At 47.6% G+C, this 23,113-nt stretch overlaps 1 protein-coding gene across 8 annotated transcripts in view; it reads left to right on the forward strand.

Annotated features, from left to right (window-relative positions):
* LOC143782307 (NFX1-type zinc finger-containing protein 1-like) overlaps positions 1 to 23,113 on the forward strand; it is a 197,424-nt gene that overhangs the window by 100,172 nt on the left and 74,139 nt on the right. For all 8 annotated transcript variants that reach the window (XM_077269622.1, XM_077269626.1, XM_077269623.1 and 5 more), the window contains 3 exons: positions 8,847 to 8,972; positions 10,003 to 10,217; positions 18,906 to 19,049. In XM_077269622.1, the coding sequence (XP_077125737.1) occupies positions 8,847 to 8,972; positions 10,003 to 10,217; positions 18,906 to 19,049 (485 nt within the window). The remainder of the gene's footprint in view (positions 1 to 8,846; positions 8,973 to 10,002; positions 10,218 to 18,905; positions 19,050 to 23,113) is intronic.

Raw genomic sequence — 23,113 nt, forward strand, 5'->3', positions numbered from 1 at the left:
CGGTTTACTTCGGCGCCTGTTTTGTGCCAGCCTGACGTCTCACTTCCCTTTCAGGTTGAGGTGGATGCTTCGGAGATTGGGGCAGGGGCCGTTTTGTCGCAGAGAGGTCCTGGTTGCTCTACTATGAGACCTTGTGCCTTTTTCTCTAGGAAGTTTTCGCCGGCAGAGCGAAATTATGATGTGGGCAATCGGGAGTTGTTGGCCATGAAGTGGGCATTTGAGGAGTGGCGTCATTGGCTCGAGGGTGCTAAGCATCGTGTGGTGGTCTTGACTGATCACAAAAATCTGATGTATCTCGAGTCTGCTAAACGCCTGAATCCTAGACAGGCCCGCTGGTCATTGTTTTTCTCCCGTTTTGACTTTGTGGTCTCGTATTTACCAGGTTCTAAGAATGTGAAGGCCGATGCTCTGTCTAGGAGCTTTGTGCCTGATGCTCCTGGAGTCGCTGAACCTGTGGGTATTCTTAAGGAAGGAGTTATCGTGTCTGCTATTTCTCCAGATCTGCGACGTGTGTTACAGAGATTTCAGGCTGGTAGGCCTGACTCTTGTCCACCTGACAGATTGTTTGTGCCTGCTAGATGGACCAGCAGAGTCATTTCCGAGGTTCATTCCTCGGTGTTGGCAGGGCACCCGGGAATTTTTGGCACCAGAGATCTGGTGGCCAGGTCCTTTTGGTGGCCTTCCTTGTCAAGGGATGGGCGGTCATTTGTGCAGTCCTGTGGTACTTGTGCTCGAGCTAAGACTTGCTGCTCTCGTGCCAGCGGGTTGCTCTTGCCCTTGCCTGTCCCGAAGAGACCTTGGACACACATCTCTATGGATTTCATTTCTGATCTTCCGGTGTCTCAGGGCATGTCTGTCATCTGGGTGATATGTGATCGTTTCTCCAAGATGGTCCATTTGGTTCCTTTGCCTAAGCTGCCCTCCTCTTCTGATCTGGTTCCTGTGTTCTTCCAGAACGTGGTTCGTTTGCACGGCATTCCTGAGAATATTGTGTCGGACAGAGGATCCCAGTTTGTTTCCAGGTTCTGGCGATCCTTTTGTGGTAGGATGGGCATTGAGTTGTCGTTTTCATCCGCTTTCCATCCCCAGACTAACGGACAAACGGAGCGAACTAATCAGACTCTGGAGGCTTATTTGAGGTGTTTTGTCTCTTCTGATCAGGATGATTGGGTGACCTTCTTGCCGTTGGCTGAATTTGCCCTTAATAATCGGGCTAGTTCCGCCACCTTGGTTTCGCCATTTTTCTGCAACTCTGGTTTCCATCCTCGTTTTTCCTCGGGACATGTGGAGCCTTCTGACTGTCCTGGGGTGGATTCCGTGGTGGATAGGTTGCAGCGGATCTGGAGTCATGTGGTGGACAACTTGAAGTTGTCACAGGAGAAGGCTCAGCGTTTTGCCAACCGCCGCCGCGGTGTGGGTCCCCGACTTCGCGTTGGGGATTTGGTATGGCTGTCTTCTCGATTTGTTCCTATGAAGGTCTCCTCTCCCAAATTTAAGCCTCGCTTCATTGGTTCTTACAAGATATTGGAAATCATTAATCCTGTATCCTTTCGCCTGGATCTTCCGGTGTCGTTTGCCATCCTCAACGTATTTCATAGGTCCTTGTTGCGGTGGTACGTTGTGCCTGTGGTTCCTTCTGCTGAGCCTCCTGCTCCGGTGTTGGTTGAGGGCGAGTTGGAGTACGTGGTGGAGAAGATCTTAGATTCTCGTCTCTCCAGGCGGAGGCTTCAGTACCTGGTCAAGTGGAAGGGCTATGGTCAGGAGAATAATTCCTGGGTGGTCGCCTCTGATGTGCATGCGGCCGATTTGGTTCGCGCCTTTCACACCGCTCATCCTGATCGCCCTGGTGGTCTTGGTGAGGGTTCGGTGACCCCTCACTAAGGGGGGGGTACTGTTGTGAATTTATCTTTTTGGCTCCCTCTAGTGGTTACTAGTGATTTGACTCTGGGAATGTCTGCCATCCCTTGTATGCTCACCTGGGTCGTTAGGTCAGGGGTGTTGCTATATAAGCTCCCTGGACCTTCAGTTCTATGCCTGGCAACGTTGTAATCAGAGCTAATCTGTTGTGCTCTTGTCTACTGATCCTGGCTCCTGCTAAATTAAGCTAAGTCTGCTTTCTTGCTTTTTGCTATTTGTTTTTGTTTGCATTTCTGTTCCAGCTTTTACATAATCTGTATCCTAACCTTGCTGGAAGCTCTAGGGAGGCTGGAGTTCTCCCCCCGGGCCGTTAGACGGTTCGGGGGTTCTTGAATCTCCAGTGTGGATTTTTGTAGGGTTTTTGTTGACCATATAAGTTATCTTACTACATTCTGCTATTAGTAAGTGGGCCTCTCTTTGCTAAACCTAGTTCATCTCTGTGTTTGTCATTTCCTCTTACCTCACCGTTATTATTTGTGGGGGGCTTGTATCCTACTTTTGGGGTCTATTCTCTGGAGGCAAGAGAGGTCTTTGTTTTCCTCTTCTAGGGGTAGTTAGTCCTCCGGCTGGCGCGAGACATCTAGCGACCAACGTAGGCATGTTCCCCGGCTACTTCTAGTGTTGGCGTTAGGAGTAGATATATGGTCAACCCAGTTACCACTGCCCTATGAGCTGGATTTTTGTACGTCGCAGACTTACTTGTTCCTCTGAGACCCTCGCCATTGGGGTCATAACAACGTGTGCCAGGTCCGGACCTGAGTGTGGATGACTGGGTGTGGTTATCCACAAAAAACATAAGACTCAAAATACCATCCCTTAAATTGGGTCCACGGTTTATTGGTCCATTTAGGGTCACCGCCGTCATTAACCCAGTAGCGTACCGATTGGAGCTCCCTACAGTTTATAAGATACACAACGTGTTCCACAGGTCTCTTCTAAAGAAGGTGGTGGGTTCTGTGGACGCGGCGCCTATGCCACCTCCAGTCTTGGTGGATGGTAATTTGGAGTTTGAAGTCTCCAAGGTGGTTGACTCTCGTGTAGTGCGTCGTACTTTACAGTACTTGGTACATTGGCGTGGTTATGGGCCTGAGGAAAGGTCCTGGGTACCAGCCTCGGATATTCATGTGGATCGGCTGGTCAGGTTTTTTCATCGTCACCATCCAGACAAGCCGGGTCCTATAAGCCGTGAGGGCCCTGGGGTCCCTCGTAGAAGGCGGGGTACTGTCATGTCGGACGCTGTTCAGACCAGGTCGTTCGACAGACAGCGGTAATTCCGCTTTTGACCACTATTTGCTCATTGGCGTCGGCTAGGTTTTGTCCAGCTGTTCCAGGGTTAATTTACCTGATCCTCGGATTGGAAGCTGGGCCATGCCCATGGCCTTTAAATAGTTCTCCGGATCATTGGGCGTCGCCGATTATAGCTTCTGTCTTGCGTTGTTATCTCGGTCTGGAGTGAAGAGCTGGTTGTTGGAGAATCGTTGCTGGTGGTGTATTTTCCTTTGTCTTATTTACTCCTTCCTATATTTGTGTTTATTTTGCCCTGCACATTTATAGTGTATTTGTAGCGCCCCCACTGCCGCAGGGTCGAGGGGTACCCAGTACCGGGCCTCTGAGTCTCTGCTCTGGGGTTGTCACGGTGGCTAGACCCGGTCCGTGACCCTGCTGAGGGGCGCACAATGAAGGTGGAGGAAATGGTGATGATGTTGTGGTGGTGTGGTGCAGGTCGCGGTAAATAACGAGGACACCAGGTTGTAGTCTCTTTACCTTTTTACTGAAGGTTTGGAGGTACCCAATCCAGAGCACTGTTAACAGGGCAAATTGGGCATTCGGGACAGGGCATCGGCATTTGCATTCTTGCGTCCTGCCCGGTACTTGATGGTGAAGTCGTAGTTGGACAGCCGGGCCATCCACCTCTGTTCCAAGGCCCCGAGTTTGGCGGTATCCAGATGCGTTAGCCGATTGTTATCCGTGAAGACGGTGAATTTCGCTGAGGCCAGGTAGTGTTTGAACCTCTCTGTCACTGCCCAGACGATGGCAAGGAATTCCAGCTTAAAGGAACTGTAGTTGTCAGGGTTCCTTTCCGTGGGACGAAGCTTCCTGCTGGCGTAAGCGATTACCCTTTCCTGGCCTTTCTGGACCTGGGACAGCACGGCCCCCAATCCTACATTGCTGGCATCCGTATATAGCACAAAGGTTGGTCGTACTCAGGGTAGGCCAATACCTCTTCTCCCGTCAGTGCCGACTTCAAGCAAGTGAAGGATCCTTCCAGCCCCTCGTTCCAATCAAATGGGGTGTTTTTCCCCTTGGTCTTCTTTGATTGGCCCACCAACAGGTCTTGCAAGGGCGCGGCCTTCTTGGTGAAGTCCTTAATGAACCTCCGGTAATAGCCTACCAGCCCGAGGAACTGCCGGACTTCGTGGAGGTTGCTGGGCTTCGGCCAGTCCTGGATCACCGTGACCTTGTCGGGGTCTGGGGCCACTCCTTCAGCGCTCACCACATGGCCCAGGTACTGCACCTTGGGTTTCAGCAGATGACAATTGGATGGTTTCACCTTTAAGCCAAAGTTGGACAGGGCTTCAAACACCTCAGCCAGGTGTTTCAGATGGTCTTCGTAGGTCTTAGAGAAGACAATGACATCATCCAAATACAGCAGCACGGTTTCAAAGTTCTTGTGCCCCAGGCAGCACTCCATCATCCTCTGGAACGTCCCCGGGGCATTGCACAATCCGAAGGGCATGTAGTTGAATTCGCAGAGACCCATCGGTGTCGTGAAGGGCGTCTTCTCTTTGTCCGCCTCCCCCACGGGAACCTGCCAGTACCCACTGGTGAGATCTAAGGTAGAGAAGTAGTTAGCAGATTTTAAGGCAGCCAGAGACTCCTCTATCCTGGGCAGAGGGTATGCGTCCTCATGTGTAATGCGATTCAACTGCCTGTAATCAACACACATCCTCATTGTACCATTCTTCTTTTTAACAAGGACTAATGGAGCTGCCCAGGGGCTACAACTGTCTCTCACCACCCCAGCCTCCTTCATTTTTCGCAAAATGTCCTTGGCACACTGGTAATGAGATGGGGGTACAGGGCGATATCTCTCTTTTATGGGTCGGTGATCTCCTGTGGGGATGTGATGTTGGATCCCTTTCACCTGTCCAAAATCTAAGGGGTGTTTGCTGAATACCTGCTCGTACTCGTGAACTACCCTGTAGGCCCCCTGTTTCTGATGGGTTGGGGTAGAGTCAGTGCCCACATGCAATTCCTGACACCAATCTTTCGAGTGCCCTGCAGAACCGTTGTCCTCCGCCACGTTTGACGGGACCAAGGGTTCAGGTGTCTGTATCACACTATTATTGACAACGAACAGTTTGGCGAGCGTGGCATACTTGGTGAGGTGAACCTCTTCCTCCCCACAATTGAGGACACGTACGGGCACCCTCCCTTGGTGGACGTCGACCACCCCCCGGGCTGTCAGGATAGTAGGCCTATTGTCTGAGTATACAGGTTCTACCAAGGCCTGGTAGTCCTTACCCCTGAGGCCTATGGCTGCCCGACATCATATTAACATCTCACTCCTGGGGGGTATCGCGATGGGGTTTGAATCACTCACAGTGACACGACCAATCTCACCACCAGTCAGCTCTACCTGCTGTCTCTGCATCAGAGCTCTGATTTCTTTTTGCAGGGCGCGTTGTTCACTATGGCCAGCGGTTTCTGCTACCTGTTGCAACAAAACAATAACTTCTGCAAGACAATTTTCTATAACATTAGTACCGATGGTCATCATGGGATTACATTCACGGCGGTCAATATCAACAATTACAATCCCTTGGGCCTTCAGTTCCACCCGCCCCACCTTGATGGTGACCTCTTTATATCCCACTTGTGGCAACGGCTGACCTATGATGGCTATGATGGTGAAATCGTCATCGGGGCCACGAGTAATATCGGTGTCCTCCCAATACCGTTTATAATGCACGTAAGGCATAGTCGTCACCTGAGAACCCGTGTCCAGCAGAGCGTTCATGGGGATACCGTCGACCACAACAGGAAGAACTGGTCGCCCTCCAACGTATTTGGCTCTCCAATGCTGCGGGCCTGATCGTCCTACTTCTGGGGGTTGGCCCTTTGCCCCAGGGGTTGCTCCTTTAAAGGACAGTACCTTGCAAGGTGGCCCACCTGGTGACAGCGGCGGCAGATGGGTCGTCCGTCCGGATGGAAGCGATCGCTGTCCCGGCCTCTGGTCGGCGGAGTCCTCCTCTGTCGCATCCAGGGGACATCTTCTGGTCTGGAGGCCAGCTGGATCTTCTCCTTGGGGCCTCCTGTAGGGACTGCACCGTCCGGGCCAGGGCAGCAACGCTCTTGGTCAGCTCCTGCATCTGGAGGCGGAGTCCTGCAGGGGAGTTGTCCTCTAGGCTCTGGGCATTGGCCTCAGCGGAAACTGGGGCATCCGACGCCACCTCCTGGTGGTATGTGAGGGCGGGACGCCTGGGTGGTATTGTGCGGCTGGGTTGTCGCTCCTGCAGCGCCTGGATAGCTTTATCCTTGAATTGCGCAAAAGTCAAGTCTGGATTCTGCATGGCCAGGAAGTGTAATTGGCCCCTTTGGTGACTGCACAGAAGCCCCTCAATGAACCGCTCTTTCAGGAGTTTATCCTCATCTTGCATGCTGCCGGGGTCACACTGCTTAATAGCTCGCAGCGCCTCCTGCAGATTAAGGGCATTGTCCCGTAAGCTATCCTGCGGTCTCTGTTTGCATCCATAGAAAGTCAGTTTAATTTCTGTAGCAGTGTGGGTATCGAAGGTGGCTTTAAGCTTTGCAAAAACCTGCTGTGCAGTTCCTTTATCCGCAGCGGGCCAGGACTTCACTTCTCTCAGAGCCGCCCCGAAGAGTTGGCCGATTATCATATGAACCTTCTGAGGCTCCGTCAGGGGATAGAACTCAAGCAGGCTGCAGATTCCCTCTTTAAAATCATTTAATGTGTGCGACTCCCCGGAGTATCGCGGGAGCCAGGCCGCTCCGGGCAGGTACGGCATAGAGAAGGGCATTATGGCCTTTGTGGTAGCGGCAGTGTCCGACTGGCTGATGGGGGCAGCGGGCTCCGTGGCCACCAGTGGTGGTATTAGGGCCGCGGCTACGTCCGCTATGGGGACCGGAGCTGCCTCTGCGTTCACGGCTGCGACCGCCGCCTCCGCTTCCCCTGACTCAGACATGGCTGTCCCTTCCTCCCACTAACCTGCTGGAGGTCGGAGTTCCTCTTCCGGGGTTAGCACCTTACCGCGCTTTCTCGTTCCGCGCTTCTTTTTAACCGGTTCCGCCCACGAAGCTAAGGCTCCTCCCTCCGTGCGCAGCGATGGCGAATTGTGGCGGGAACTCTTGGCGGCAATAACAATGCACAGTCTTTGCAATAAGTCACAGTCCAAGCACAATAAATCACAGTTCCAAGGCACACATGACCTGATTCTTCAGGCTTAAGTAGATCCTGTTCGTGACGCCAAGTTGTAGCGCCCCCACTGCCGCAGGGTCGAGGGGTACCCGGTACCGGGCCTCTGAGTCTCTGCTCTGGGGTTGTCACGGTGGCTAGACCCGGTCCGTGACTCTGCTGAGGGGCGCACAATGAAGGTGGAGGAAATGGTGATGATGTTGTGGTGGTGTGGTGCAGGTCGCGGTAAATAACGAGGACACCAGGTTGTAGTCTCTTTACCTTTTTACTGAAGGTTTGGAGGTACCCAATCCAGAGCACTGTTAACAGGGCTGGCTGAGACCGGCCGGTCCGACGGCACATCCAGAGTTCCCTTTGCAGGTGGGAATCAGTGTCTACCTTCTAGCGCCTGTGTGTTGTAGTCCTTCCTTGCTGAGCTCCCCAGGATAGTCCTCACAACTGGTTCTGTCTGTCTCTGATGTTCGTTCTCTATCTTTCCCCCAGAGGATATGGTTAGGACGCACCCGTATGACGGGGTAGGCCTGGAGTTCTTCCGGGACTCTAGAGTCGCTCCTCTCCCGCAGCTGCCTCTGTTGTCTGCTTAGGTGTTTAAGTGAGACAGCCAACCTATAATTGACTGTCCTGCCGTGGTTTGAAGTAATGCTTAAATTCTCTTACTTTCTCGGCGTTCCAGCCACCGACTGTTTGCGCCTCAGAAGGATGTTGCCTCGATCTTACAGCACGACTCCTTCTGGTCCTATCGCCTCTTTGCTGTATTCCCGTTTTTCTCTCTTTTTGTCCTTTCTTAGGAATCTGTCAGGATCCCATCCCTGACAGGTCCTCTCTCTAGCTCTTCCTAGTTACTTCTCCCTGTCTTCCTGTCCAACCCCCAGTTTTACCAGAGTGTGAGGAGTGGCCTACTAGATAGAACCACTCCCCCTGGTGGCCGGAGTGTGAAGTGTAGTGTGAGTGTTACCTGGTCAGGTGAACTCCTTTAGTGCAGTCAGACGTAACATCACTCCCCTTAGTGGCAGAGCGACATTACTGCAACAACCAGGACTCTGGGGCGCTGCATATTCCTGAGTGACTGCGGCGTGGTGTATATTTTCCTTTATCCTTGTCTGTGCTTACTGTGGGTATTGGTGTATTACATTCACTGGGTGGAGTGCGGAGGTTTTCAGCTTAGGGTTAGAACAGGAGGCAGGGTGAGGTTCGAGGCCTGGACATGCACACCATCAGTGTAAACTTCAGGTAGAGGGTCAGTCAGCATTTCCCTAGTCTGAGGGAAATTGCAGGGGCCCGGGTTATTAGCTCTCACCCACCTAGTCTCCCCGTGACAGTCGGTTCTCAATAGAATACTCAACAGTATGACTGTCCCCTTTAGTGTGGCATATAGCATATAAACTACTTTTTATCTAGCTGCATGTTTGTCCTTTATAGCTGTGGTTTGTCTAAAATAACAAAGCATTACAAACACCCACTTAAAGTTACACTCTTCTGCCTTTGCCTATAGGAAAAACATATGTTGGACTGAAAATTGTTGATGCTCTTTTGAAAAATGGAAGGACATGGAGGCAAGGATGCAATCCGATACTGATTGTCTGTTACACAAACCATGCCCTTGATCAATTTCTGGAAGGTAAAATAATGCTGATAAATATATCAAGGCAATGACTACATCACCAAGCGGAAGCTAAGTTAAAATAAAAAATAAAAAAACAGCAACTTCTAGCTCAACAACTTTACATAAAATAGCAATAATAATGAAAGAGAGTGAGGAAGATTCTCTTTACAGCAGTCCAAATCATTGGGCTCAGTGGCTCCGCTGATTTGTACAGTACGAGCTGCAGAGCCAGTGATTGGCTGCAGACGTTACCAGCAGAAGGGATCACGAAACTAATTGTTTATTCAGGTCCGTTTGCACAAGCAAATACATTCTCTGTGTTGATATAGAAAGTGAACTGGTGCCCTTTTATGTGATGGTTTTTGTGAATGATCATTTGCTTTCCCCCTCCTCTACATACAGTTTGCATATTGTCGGTAGCACATCACTTGTTAACATAAGGCACTATGCTGATACCGATGATTTCAGTATCAGCGTAAGGCCAGGATCACACACAGCGAGATACGGCCGAGTCTCGCAGGTTAAAAACAAGCTCTGGCATCGGCACTCCAGAGCGGAGCGTGCGGTCGCACAGTAATACATGGAGCCGCACGCTCCGCTCCGGAGTGCCGGTGCCAGAGCTTGTTTTTAACCTGCGAGACTCGGCCGTATCTTGCTGTAGTGTGACTCCGGCCTAAAAGATGCAATTGAAGACATATGAGTGAATGGTCTTTGTCATTTGATCAATGGACAAGTTGACATCGGACAATGATTGGGAATGAACACTATAATTGGGGCAACCATTGTGCACTATTACCTAAGAAATGGCCCTTGCATTGTGTTTAACAGCTAATTACTGTGCTACAAAGATGACCGATGATGGCTGTATAAAACAAGTGGTATGAAAATAATTTAACGAGTAGAAGCCATGACCCTAAAAGCTTTATTGCAAAACGTCACCAACCAATTACAATACCAGATGATTAAAAAAAAGCAAGGAACAGAAAGCATAATGTGCATAGCGTAGGTGCAGTATTCAAAAGTCAACACCAATTTTGTTTTTTAGGGATATATAAATCCAGCCACTGCAAAATTGTTAGAGTCGGATCAAGGAGCAACAGCGAACTTATTAAGACGTTTTCTTTGAATGTACTGAGAAGGTTAAAAAAAACATCGATACGTCTTAGGCGGAATTTCAATGATCTCTCAGAGTTTGATGACCTGGAAGATGAGGAGGAGGAGGAGGAGAAGGAGGAGGAGGTGGAAGACATTGAAGACACAGTAAGATGAATCTTGATACTTTCATCAATGTTTTATATCCAAATTCTTTTGTTAAAAATAAAAAATTATGTACTCTATAACATAGAAATTGAAAAATACTGTGGATAAATCGGAAAGATCAGTCAGCTCCCCAAGGTAATATTATTTGAGATGTGGAAGTTAGTTAGTGTTGTAGGACTGCTGCCGCTTCTTGAGGAGCACCAACTGGGTCTGGATAAGAAAAAAATGGCATTCTGTGGAGAATGGAATAAAATCCACTTAGTAAAGGTACTTTAAAACCATATTAAAGAATAGTGGTAAAGTCACAAAAATGGAGGCTGTGAATGAACACGTTGCCAATACAGTGCTTGGATCTTCAAGGAAAGGCTGTACTGGGCCCCTGGCCCTCAAGGGAGGCCAGCATGACGGGGTCACGGGGAATGGCAGAGCCTCAGGGTGGGTAAGGGCAAGTAGGGGTTAAATAGTTTGCTTGGGCTGTGTACTTTTGAATTTGGACAGGGGGGCGGGGTTTGGATGAGTCAGAGAGGAGCAAGCAGGAGGAACTTGCTGAGGGGGTGATTTGGATAAGAAACTGACAATTTCACCTCAGCAACTGCCACGCTCACCTGCTGGTCCGGCGGTGGCTGAAATCAATCCCCAGTGATGGATGTGAAGGCCTTATTGCAGAGACTGCGTGAACAGGCCAGCACACAGGGCACCGAATGGCTGCAGCAGTCCATCAGCAGCCTTCTGGACGGTGCGGTGACGGGACCAGCCCAGGTACCTGCAGAGGGACGCCGGCCGCGGAGGTCCATGCCTCCGGCACGCTTGAGCCCCGATGTCACCCCTCGGGCCCGGCGCCATATCAGGAGCCCCTCTAGGGACCCTCCGGCAGGAGACGCGAGCGGCGGTGCAGCAGCGGCCCGCGGCAGAGCCGGGAGGAATCCAGCAGCACGGCGGGGCCTGCAGCAAGGGGAAGTGTCGGCCTCCTCCTCGGCGCGGGTGACTCACCAGGTGTCGGGACCAGGAGCGGTGGGCTGCGCCAGGTCAGGTGAGCCTGCTTGGCGCGGAGGAGCAGACGCTTCGAGGAGACGGGGGCCTTTATTACCAGGCCTCTCGGCGTGTGGCATCTAACGGGCGGCGTTCTGCCGGCCCTATCAGCAGCGCTCTGCCTGGGACGGGGCAGGGAGCTGGAGGGCTGACTTCCTCTAGCCAGCGCAGTCCGGGGCTGAGTCCATCCAGGGGGTCTGGCCATGTCACAGCTGAAGATAGGAGCACTTCCCAGAGCTGGCAGCGTTACGCTGGCTCAGGCATCTTCACAGCGGCGGCGTCAGCAGCAAGGGACCCTGCACCTTCGGATGGGGTGTCACAGGACGGCAGTGCGTTTGGATGACGCGGCCCGTGGGGAGGTATACATTTGTTTCGAGGGACCGTTGGGGGCACACTTAAAAAGTGAAACTAGGGATAAAATTTGGAAAGGGGAATACGTGGAAATATTCTCCTTATTACCACTAGAGCGTTTTCAATTGGACAGGCTGCGCAAAGATGATTTTAAAAAAGAAGAGGAAGAAAAGAGGCGTTTTAGGCTGATTCCTAGGACGTTTTCTAATTGGTTACAAGCATTCGCCATTTTGGCGAGTGTGATTGGTGAGAGGTCCCCCGAGAACTGCTCGGGGCTTTTTTGTTACATGGATGCGTTTGGGGAAGCTTATCGGACTTACGGGGGCCAAGGTTGGCTCAGATACGATGAGCAATTCCGGCAACGGAAGGCCATTAGGCCCAGTATTCGGTGGGATCACAAAGATATAGCTTTGTGGATGAAGGTTATGGTCCTGTCACGCTTCGGGTCAGGCAGCCAGTCGTTTCTTGGAAGCGCTGGGGGTTCAGGGCAGTCGGGACACTCAGCGGCAATGCAGAGAGGACTGTGCTTTGCATTCAATGAAGGGTCATGTAAATTTTGGGGAAAATGCAAATTCAAGCATGAATGTGCAACTTGCGGGGGACCGCACGGGTCATTCAAATGTTTTAAGGGTGGCAGACAGAGAAGTGGAGACGGTTCTTAAAAAAGGAATGACGCCAATTCGTCTGGACGTCATGGTGCCATTTCTAAATAGGTACCCTGATTCACCAGCTGCAGTTTTGTTAGAAGGAGGTTTTCGGGATGGTTTCCGTATTCCATTCGTGGATGCGGAACATAAATTTTCCACAAAAAATTTGAAATCGGCCATGCAATTTCCTGGCATGGTTGCTAAAAAGCTGGAAAGCGAAGTTAAATTGGGTAGGATGGCTGGCCCTTTTCCAGTGGCGCCTATACGCAATCTGAGGGTTCCCCGTTGGGCGTGGTACCAAAAAAGGAACCCAATAAATTCAGATTGATTCATCATCTGTCCTTTCTGAAAGGGTCCACAGTAAATGACGGAATTGACCTTCAGTTATGTTCAGTGATTTACACTTCATTTGATGCGACTTTTGATTTGGTGCGGGTATGTGGGGGTGGCGCACTGTAGGTGAAAACGGATATCGAAGCGGCTTTCAGGCTACTACCGGTTCACCCGGAGAGTATGCATCTCCTGGGTTGCTATTGGGATGGAGGTTTTTACGTCGATCGCTGTCTACCCATGGGTTGTTCCCTTTCCTGCACGTACTTCGAAACTTTTAGCACCTTTTTGGAGTGGGTGTTGAAAGACGTGTTGGGCTTGAAATCCTGCATTCACTATCTGGATGACTTCCTGTTTATAGGCCCGGCTCAAAGTACCGATTGCTCCGTGCTATTGCACACTATGGAGAGAGTGTGCAAGATTTTCGGGGTTCCTTGAGCTCTGGACAAACCTGTGGGTCCAGTCACTGTTCTGAGTTTTCTGGGTATAGAAATCGATACCTTAGAAATGGTGTGCAGGCTGCCTGGGGATAAGGTCAGCGCTCTGAGCGAAGAGGTGTCTAGGGCATGTAGTGCTAAAAAATTGAAGCTGAGGGAGGTATAATCTTTGCTTGGCAAATTGAACTTCGCTTGCCGTATTATGCCGATGGGAAGGGCATTCTGCCGCAGGTTGTCTTTGGCGACCAGGGGCGTTCGATCTCCAGTTCATTTTATCAGACTAAAGAAGGAATTGCGTGAAGATTTGGCAGTATGGGCAAATTTTGGGGAGAATTACAACGGAAAGTCTATCTGGATAAAACCGGTTGTGAATTCAGATGATTTGGGTTTCATCATTGCCGTGGTGGATGATCGTGGTTTTGGTTTGTTTTTTTCAGTTGGTTGTTGGCTGAATGGCCTGGTTTCTGGTGGGAGAAAGGTTGGCTACAAAATCGGGTTCTGTCTCATTTGTTCCCTATCGTTGTTGCGTTGTCGTTATGGGGTAACAGTGTGCAAGACAGGAAGATTAGTTTTCCATGTGGGTCCGATGCGGTTGCTGTGGCGATAAATTCACTGTCGGCTGATTCACCGGCGGTAGTAAAAATTTTGCAGCGTTTGGTGTTTTTGGGCTTATCTTTGAATTTGTGGATTGTGGCGGAGGTCAGGTCGATGGCTTCTAACCCTGTCTCTGTTTCTCTTTCTCACTTGCAGGGGGTTCATTTTTGAGAAGTGGTACCTCAGGCGGAGTCAACAGGCCAGGAGTGCCCAGCGGAGTTATGGAAGCTTCCTGGCGGGCAGTAGATTATCTGTTTCAGAATTCTTTATTGGCTAGGTCTTGGAGTTAGTATCAGCAGGGCATGGGGTATTTGGGAAGAGTGGGGTGTTTCTTTAGGGGCGGGACTACAGGATGAGAGCAGATTATTGTTGTTGATCAGGCATTTTAAAGAGTCGGGTTGGTCCGTGTCTAGACTGAACAAGTTGTTGGCGGGCATTGCATTTGGTTTCAAGGCTCGGGGCCTTAAGGACGTCACAAAGCCTTTTTTGGTAGTTCAGACGTTAAAGGGATGGAGAAAAGGTTGGGCGGTGAGCGATAAAAGACGCCCAGTATCATACGAGGTATTGTTCATTTTGGGCAATCAGTTAGCTTCAGTCTGTTCAACGCAATGGGAAATAATTCTTTTTAAGGCGGCCTTCGCATTAGCGTTCTTTGGAGCCTTTCGGTTAGGGGAGTTGGTCAGCCCCTCTAAAAGAACCAAAGTGGGTTTGTTGAGGGAAGACGTGGACGTGTATAATGATAGGGTAGTTATTCGGCTTCGATTTTCTAAGACAGACAGTCAAGGTAAAGGCTGTAAAGTGGTGTTATTTAATGTGTCCGGTTCCCCGTTATGCCCGGCCCTGTGTGTCAATGCTTTCATGGGGATGGGCGGAGGATTGTCCAACCCCCTTTTGGTCCATGAGGACGGTTCCTTTTTATCTTGATTTCAGTTCATAGCGGTTTTTAAGAAATGTTTGATTGCAGGGGGAATTTCACCGGGGGATTACAGTGGGCACTCATTTAGGATCGGCGCAGCGACGGAAGCTGCCAGGAGGGGCCTGGGCGAGGAGGTGGTAAAAAAGATCGGTCGGTGGGAGTCGAGAAGATTCATTTCCTATATCCACCCGAACTTGGTCTAATGGTTTAATAGTTGAGTTGTTTTTTTCTTATTGTTGTGTTATCTATTTCAGGCCGCGAGCACCGGCTGGTGTGGATCATGGGCCACTCTTTCGTTTTTTGGGCGGCTTTGCGGGCCGCAATTCAGCCGGATGGGCGGCAACTGGGGTTCTCAAGAGAGACAGCGATTCTGCGGTGGATCGGGAAACGCGGAATGATATGGAGCCAGCTTTTGCTGTTTCACCAGTTTGTTCGTTTGGATCGAGCTCCGGATATGGTAGTAATTTATTTGGGCTGCAATGACTTGGGCAAAAGGCCCTGTAGGGAATTGATAAAGGACATAAAGTTAGACATTTTGAGTCTTTGGGCGGCGTTTCCGAAGTTGTTATTTGTCTGGTCGGATATTATCCCGAGGAAGGTGTGGCGAGGTGCTTTCTCAATTGAGGGGATAAATAAGGCCAGAATAAAAGTAAATAGGGTGGTATCTCAGTTCATTGCGCGGAATGGGGCATTGGTAGTGCATCATGTACATTTGGAATCCGGAAAGGGAATCTTGGAGGGCAGATGGCGTGCATTTAAATGCAATCAGGGTTGACATGTGGTGTCTCGCTGTTCAGGAAGGAATTGAGACTGGTTTGGAGGGACACAAATGTTTGAGGTGTCAAAACATTTATGTTGGTTGCGGGAGAGGGAGGTCCTCGAAGTTGGTGGAAAGAGGGGAATGGCAGATTCTAAGGTGGGGGGACCTCTAGTGGTCCTGGACTCCCCCGGAGTGGATTGCGAGTGTATGTGGTAGATCAGCCCGTGGAGGGGCTGATTAAAGGATTTGGTAATTGGTTGGTTTGGCCGGGTTGGTCATTATCTGCCTCCGAGCTGGTGCTTAGTGGCTGGAGGCAAGACTAAAGGTACCTTCACACTGAGCGACTTAACAACGATAACGATAGCGATCCGTGACGTTGCAGCGTCCTGGATAGCGATATCGTTGTGTTTGACACGCAGCAGCGATCTGGATCCCGCTGTGATATCGCTGGTCGTTGCTGAAAGTCCAGAACTTTATTTGGTCGTCAGATCGTCGTGTATCGTCGTGTTTGACAGCAAAAGCAACGATGCCAGCGATGTTTTACAATGGTAACCAGGGTAAATATCGGGTTACTAAGCGCAGGGCCGCGCTTAGTAACCCGATATTTACCCTGGTTACCATTGTAAAAGTAATAAAAAAACACTACATACTCACCCTCTGATGTCTGTCATGTCCCCCGGCGTCCGCGCTGCTGCTCAGAGCTTCCTGCACTGAGTGTGTCAGTGCCGGCCGTAAAGCAAAGCACAGCGGTGACGTCACCGCTCTGCTGTTAGGGCCGGCGCTCACACAGTGCAGGGAAGCTGAAGGTGAGGGACGCGACAGGCACGGCAATGTAAGTATGTAGTGTTTGGGGTTTTTTACATTTACACTGGTAACCAGGGTAAACATCGGGTTACTAAGTGCGGCCCTGCACTTAGTAACCCGATGTTTACCCTGGTTACCCAGGGACTTCGGCATCGTTGGTCGCTGGAGAGCGGTCTGTGTGACAGCTCTCCAGCGACCACACAGCGACGCTGCAGCGATCGGCATCGTTGTCGATATCGCTGCAGCGTCGCTTAATGTGACGGTACCTTAAGCCTGGAGGCCAAGGAACACAATTTGAATTTCTGCAAGGTTATTTTTGAGGCTTCGAGGACCACCACTCCTTGGGGGGATATTGTTTACATGTTGTGTTTATGTTTAATAAAAGGCTGCTGTAGCATTTAATCCAAATCTGGTGTAATGTTGTTATTCAGGAGGGGATCTTATGATAAGGCAGTTTACGAGAGATCCGATGCAGTAAGTAATTAAGGTTAGGCATTTAAGTCAGTAAAAGCGGTCATGAGTCACGTGTACCCCTTACGTCATGTTCATACTGGGCTTTCTCTACTTCACCGGTTACATGTAGTGATGAGCAAGTGATCTCTGAGTATTTGTTAGTGTTCGGAGATTTAGTTTTCCTCGCCTCAGCTGCATGATTTACAGCTATTAGCCAGGCTGAATACATGTGGGGATTCCCTAGCAACCAGGCAACCCCTACATGTACTCAGCCTGGCTAGTAGCTGTAAATCATTCAGCTGCGGTGATGAAAATGAAATCTCCGAACACTAACAAATACTCGGAGGTCACCCGAGCAACGAGTACACTCTCTCATCACTAGTTACATGCTATTTTTTGGGTATAAAATTGGAGTTAAAAGGTTAAAAGTGTCAACATGGCAGATACCTTATGCTAAATATAGATATCTATTAGGTTTTATGTTTGTGTATGCTTTATTACGCATAACTATGCTGAATCCCTGGAAAGCTGGTTATTTCTTTATAAACATGCCATATTTTCTTCCACCACTAGATGTCACTGTTGTAGTGGAGGTGGTTACTTACAGGCAAGAGTTGAACTCTTGTCATCCCCTTTTTGCTGCTGAGAAGTCAGGATGTGAATCTGGATTATTTCTACTGCCTCACCATCCCTGGCCCAGGTCGCAGATAGCAGATCCAATACATGTTCTGTATGGCTATACATAATAAATACAAGATACAAGGATAAACCTCATAGATGTCTATATGCAGCAAGTATATCTGTTGTTAAACTTTCATTCGATATTTTTTACAGTTCAGATAACGCTCTGAAAAAACATTTCCACGTTACTATGAGATAAATATCGTTAAGCTGCACGTAATATTTTTGTTCGGCTTCCACTATTCCATCTAGTTGTAAAGTTATCCATAGTAACAATGAACTTTGCATATTTATGGGTTTTGTTTTCTAATTGCCCTTTTAATCATGTGACCGCAATTTTCTAACAAAAAAACTACATATACCGCAAGAACTGGAGACAGCCCAGTATAAACCTGAAGAATATCCGAGTACTCGATTAGTTCGCTGTGTCCCTTTTTTATCTCTTAACCGCTGTCTTTTATGGTTTTAAACTACCTTTAATAAAGTCAGTGGATGCTACTCCATGCTCCACGGACAGCGTCGTAACACTCCCATTTTTTTCTTATCCATTCCTGCAACATAAAAGAAACAGTTGATGGGGCATAAAATCATTTCGGGATTGTAGAGGTTTCACCTTTGCAGAAACTTGCAGTATATGACATATGGCAGCTTATGTTCTTTTGTCTCTTAGCTGTTTATAAACTATGATATTCATATGGATATATGATATTTTGGATAGATAACGAGATGCGCTCAGTTTCAGCGGGTAGAAAAAAAGTGGCCACTTTGGCCCTTTCTATGTGAGTCAGGGACTATTCACATGCTGCAGTTATATTGCAGTACTGCTACAATTGTTTGTGGCAATCTAATAATCTTTATTTTTATATAGTGCTAACATATTCCGCAGCGCTTTACAGTTTGCACACATTATCATCGCTGTCCCCAATGGGGCTCACAATTTAGAATCCCTATCAGTATGTCTTTGGAGTGTGGAAGGAAACCGGAGAACCGGAGGAAACCCACACAAACACGGAGAGAACATACAAACTCCTTGCAGATGTTGTCCTTGGTGGGACTAGGACCCAGGACTCCAGTGTTTCAAGGCTGCAATGCTAACCACTGAGCCACCGTGCTGCCCCTTATAAATTTGCTAGCTTCGTTTTTCTTGCTCTATAAACGATCTGCCACATACTCCGTGCAAATTCACGTTACCAAATGGGTCCGATCCACATATAAGAGGTCGGTGGTGGCAGCATAGTTTTCGTATTTATGTGGTGTTGGGGACTTGGTGGTGACTGGATCGAGGTATATATAAGTTCCTGTCAGGAACCGGTGGTATATATACATCCAGTCACAACACATGCCGCAATACTCATAAATTAGAGCAGCTGCGCCCTTTTTTATATCCTCTGTCAATACCCTTATTGGCCAGCAGGGTAGGGGGGCACCAGAGAGCTACAAGTCCCTGACTAGAAGCGAAGGTGTTTCGTGACAAATTGGTAATAAAAAAGCAACAAAACCACATGAAAAATAGACTATAACATCTCCCTATCAGTCTAGTGTTTAGTAAGCACCAGGCTATCAAGGTTACTAATGTTATGTGATTTTTTTGCCTGAACCTTGGTTATGTCTGTCCTAGAAGGTGACATTTTAATAACCAAGGATTGTATTACACTTGCTATTCACCTTTATCCTAACATTCCCTAGTTGCAGAGAGAAGTAGACATTCTGAAGAGCAGAATTTTGTCCAGAAGAGAGATCATGGAAAGCGCCTATAATACAGTTATAGAAGAATACGAGATGAAGAAGTATATGAATGATGAAACGTTCCTGAACTTCATCTCTAACCAGGTATTGCTGTGCCCATTCGCTCATCATGCTTCTGCACACTGATGGTCTTATAACGGTGACCCGCCATTGAGCATCTTTTTGTTTTCAGTTTGTAATAGTTTCACAATTCATTTTTATTGTTAAGGTATAGTGATGAGCGAGTATACTCGTTGCTCGGGTGGTCTCCGAGCATTTGTGACTGCTCGGAGATTTAGTTTTCCTTGCTGCAACTGCATGATTTACAGCTGATAGACAGCTTGAATACATGTTCCTAGCAATCAGGCAACTCCCAGATGTACTCAGGCTGGCTAACAGCCATAAATCATGCAGCTGCATCAACAAAAACGAAATCCATAGAAAAGACATTAATTTACTGGACGCTAAGGTGTGTATAGCATTGTATGATCATGCATTGAATGCAGTTACTAAACAGTTTGCAATATGCTCTTAAACATAATCTGTCAGCAGGTTTTTTCTTTGAAACCTGATAGCAGTATAATGTAGAGACAGAGACCCTGATTCCAGTGGCATAGCACCTACTGGGCTGCTTACTGTAGTTTTGATAGAATGCCTGATTTGTCTGATGTAGATGTAGCAGAGATAAGACTTCTAAGCTGTGTATTACCTGACTCACACCCTGTGTACACTGTGCATTGTGTGAAGCTGCTATTCAGTGATAGGGATACACAGATGAGCCTACCTGGCCTGCATGAGACACCTAGTCCTGCAGTGATAATTTTCTGCTGATAAAACACTGATTGCATTGAAACTATAGCACACAGTGATTCAATCTCACATCTTCCTCAGAAAGGGTGCACCCCTTCTGAGGAAGATGTAAGATTGAAACGCACGTTAAGGGGTATGCTGGACCTGTATATATATATATATATATATATATATATATATATATATATATATATATATATATATATATATATAGGGTAACTATAACAACCTTGTATACTTTACATCTGATATTTTTTTGTCTCTAAATTTGGGTACTTCTAAGTTATGGTGTGCACATTCTCATTGGTCATTTAGCCTGATACTATATTATCAATGATATTTACTTAATGTGTACTATTTTATGCCCTTGGATATATGATAGCCACACAAATTAATCTAACCATTTTCTGCACTATGCACTTTATATTTTGTACTTAGTTTTATCTACACTTTGATTTATATTGAGTTTGTGGTTTTTTATGTGTGGCGTATCCTATATATATATATATATATATATATATATATATATATATATATATATATATATACACTGCCCTATTTTAGATCTAATCATACTACCTAATGTCCAGCGTTTGCATTTTTTCCATCACATGTATGGTCTATTGGTATCTCCTATTTGTAATTGTTCTTGAAATTTTCTTGTATCTGAATAAAAAATTTGTCTACACTCAAGTTTACTGGTGTTGGAGGACTTTGTTGTTTCTTTCGTTCTAGCTGTCATTGTAGCAGGCATAGCTGGATGGGACTAGTAGTCCCATCGGACAATGCCTGCCTACACACAGCCCCGCACACACACAGCCCCGCACACACACAGCCCCGCACACACACAGCCCCGCACACACCCATTCACACCCACACAGACACACACAGCCCCGCAGACCTCCGCACAGCCCCGCGATCCCCACAAGCCCCACAGACCCCCGCACACAGACACACACACAGCCCCGCAGACCCCCGCAGATCCCCATACAGCTCCGCACACAGGCACAGACACAGCCCCACAGACACACACAAACACCCACACACAGACACGCACATCTTCTCCGCACACACACAGTCTCCGCCCACACTCCACCCACACACTCTTTCTCCTCCCGATCTGCAGCGTTTCTCGCACGTAACTGCAGCAAAACCGCAGATCCTGCAGTTTTGCAGCAGATTTTACTGAATCAATGGAAGTCAATGGGTGCAGAAACGTTGCAGATCCGCAAAAAGAATTGACATGGTCCTTTTTTTAATCTGTTGCGTTTTCAGTGTGGAGTTTTCCTCACCATTAGCACAGCATTTTTTCCCCCCATTGATTTACATTGTACTACTGTAAATCGCTTGCGGATCTGCAGCTCTTCTGCACGGAAAAAAATGCTGTGGATCCACAGGAAATCTGCAACGTGTGCACATACGCTAAGCGCTCCTATTAATGTTTACAGCAAGAGTGTTACCAGGTGACTTTTTTGTCAAGACAGGAAACATTTTGAGCTTTGCAACACAAATAAGTACTATAAAGATACAGTTGTGCTCAAAAGTTTACATACCCCGGCAAAATTTTTGCTTTCTTGGCCTTTTTTTCAGAGAATATGACTGATAACACCAAAACTTTTTCTCCACTCATGGTTAGTGCTTGGGTGAAGCCATTTACTGTCAAACTACTGTGCTTTCTCTTTTAAAATCACAATGACAACCCAAAACACCCAAATAACACTGATCAAAAGTTCACACACCCCATTTCTTAATACCGTGCTTGCCTTATTCTGGACAGGATCATTGCAAACTAATGTCAGCCTGTTCTAATTATGTCCCATATATACAGTTAGGTCCATATATATTTGGACAGAGACAACATTTTTCTAATTTTGGTTATAGACTTTACCACAATGAATTTTGAACAAAACAATTCAGATGCAGTTGAAGTTCAGACTTTCAGCTTTCATTTGAGGGTATCCACATTAAAATTGGATGAAGGGTTTAGGAGTTTCAGCTCCTTAACATGTGCCACCCTGTTTTTAAAGGGACCAAAAGTAATTGGACAATTGACTCCAAGGCTCTTTCATGGACAGGTGTGGGCAATCCCTTTGTTATGTCATTCTCAATTAAGCAGATAAAAGGCCTGGAGTTGATTTAAAGTGTGGTGCTTGCATTTGGAAGATTTTGCTGTGAAGTAAACATCGGTCAAAGGAGCTCTCCATGCAGGTGAATCAAGCTATCCTTAAGCTGCGAAAACAGAGAAAAAAACATCCGAGAAATTGCTACAATATTAGGAGTGGCAAAATCTACAGTTTGGTACATCCTGAGAAAGAAAGAAAGCACTGGTGAACTCATCAATGCAAAAAGACCTGGGAGCACAAGGAAGACAACATTAGTGGATGATCGCAGAATAATCTCCATGGTGAAGAGAAACCCCTTCACAACAGCCAACCAAGTGAAGAACACTCTCCAGGAGGTAGGCGTACCATAAAGAGAAGACTGCATGAAAGTAAATACAGAGGGTTCACTGCACGGTGCAAGCAACTCATAAGCATCAAGAATAAAAAGGCTAGACTGGACTTTGCTAAAAAACATCTAAAAAAGCCAGCACAGTTCTGGAAGAACATTCTTTGGACAGATGTAACCAAGATCAACCTCTACCAGAATGATGGAAAGAGAAAAGTATGGCGAAGGCATGGTACAGCTCATGATCCAAAGCATACCACATCATCTGTAAAACACGACGGAAGCACTGTGATGGCTTGGGCATGCATGGCTGCCAGTGGCACTGGGTCACTAGTGTTTATTGATGATGTGACACAGGACAGAAGCAGCCAAATTAATTCTGAGGTATTCAGAGACATACTGTGTGCTCAGATCCAGCCAAATGCAGCCAAACTGATTGGTCGTCATTTCATACTACAGATGGACAATGACCCAAAACATGAAGCCAAAGCAACCCAGGAGTTTATTAAAGCAATGAAGTGGAATATTCTCGAATGGCCAAGTCAGTCACCTGATCTCAACCCAATTGAGCATGCATTTCACTTGTTAAAGTCTAAACTTCAGACAGAAAGGCCCACAAACAAACATCAACTGAAAACCACCGCAGTGAAGGCCTGGCAGAGCATCAAAAAGGAGGAAACACAGCGTCTGGTGATGTTCATGAGTTCAAGACTTCAGGCAGTCATTGCCAACAAAGGGTTTTCAACCAAGTACTGAAAATGAACATTATATTTAAAATTATTGAATCTGTCCAATTACTTTTGGTCCCTTTAAAAACAGGGTGGCACATGTTAAGGAGCTGAAACTCCTAAACCCTTCATCCAATTTTAATGTGGATTCCCTCAAATGAAAGCTGAAAGTCTGAACTTCAA

This window comes from Ranitomeya variabilis, chromosome 6 (genome assembly GCF_051348905.1).
Source record: "Ranitomeya variabilis isolate aRanVar5 chromosome 6, aRanVar5.hap1, whole genome shotgun sequence".
NCBI lineage: Eukaryota > Metazoa > Chordata > Amphibia > Anura > Dendrobatidae > Ranitomeya > Ranitomeya variabilis.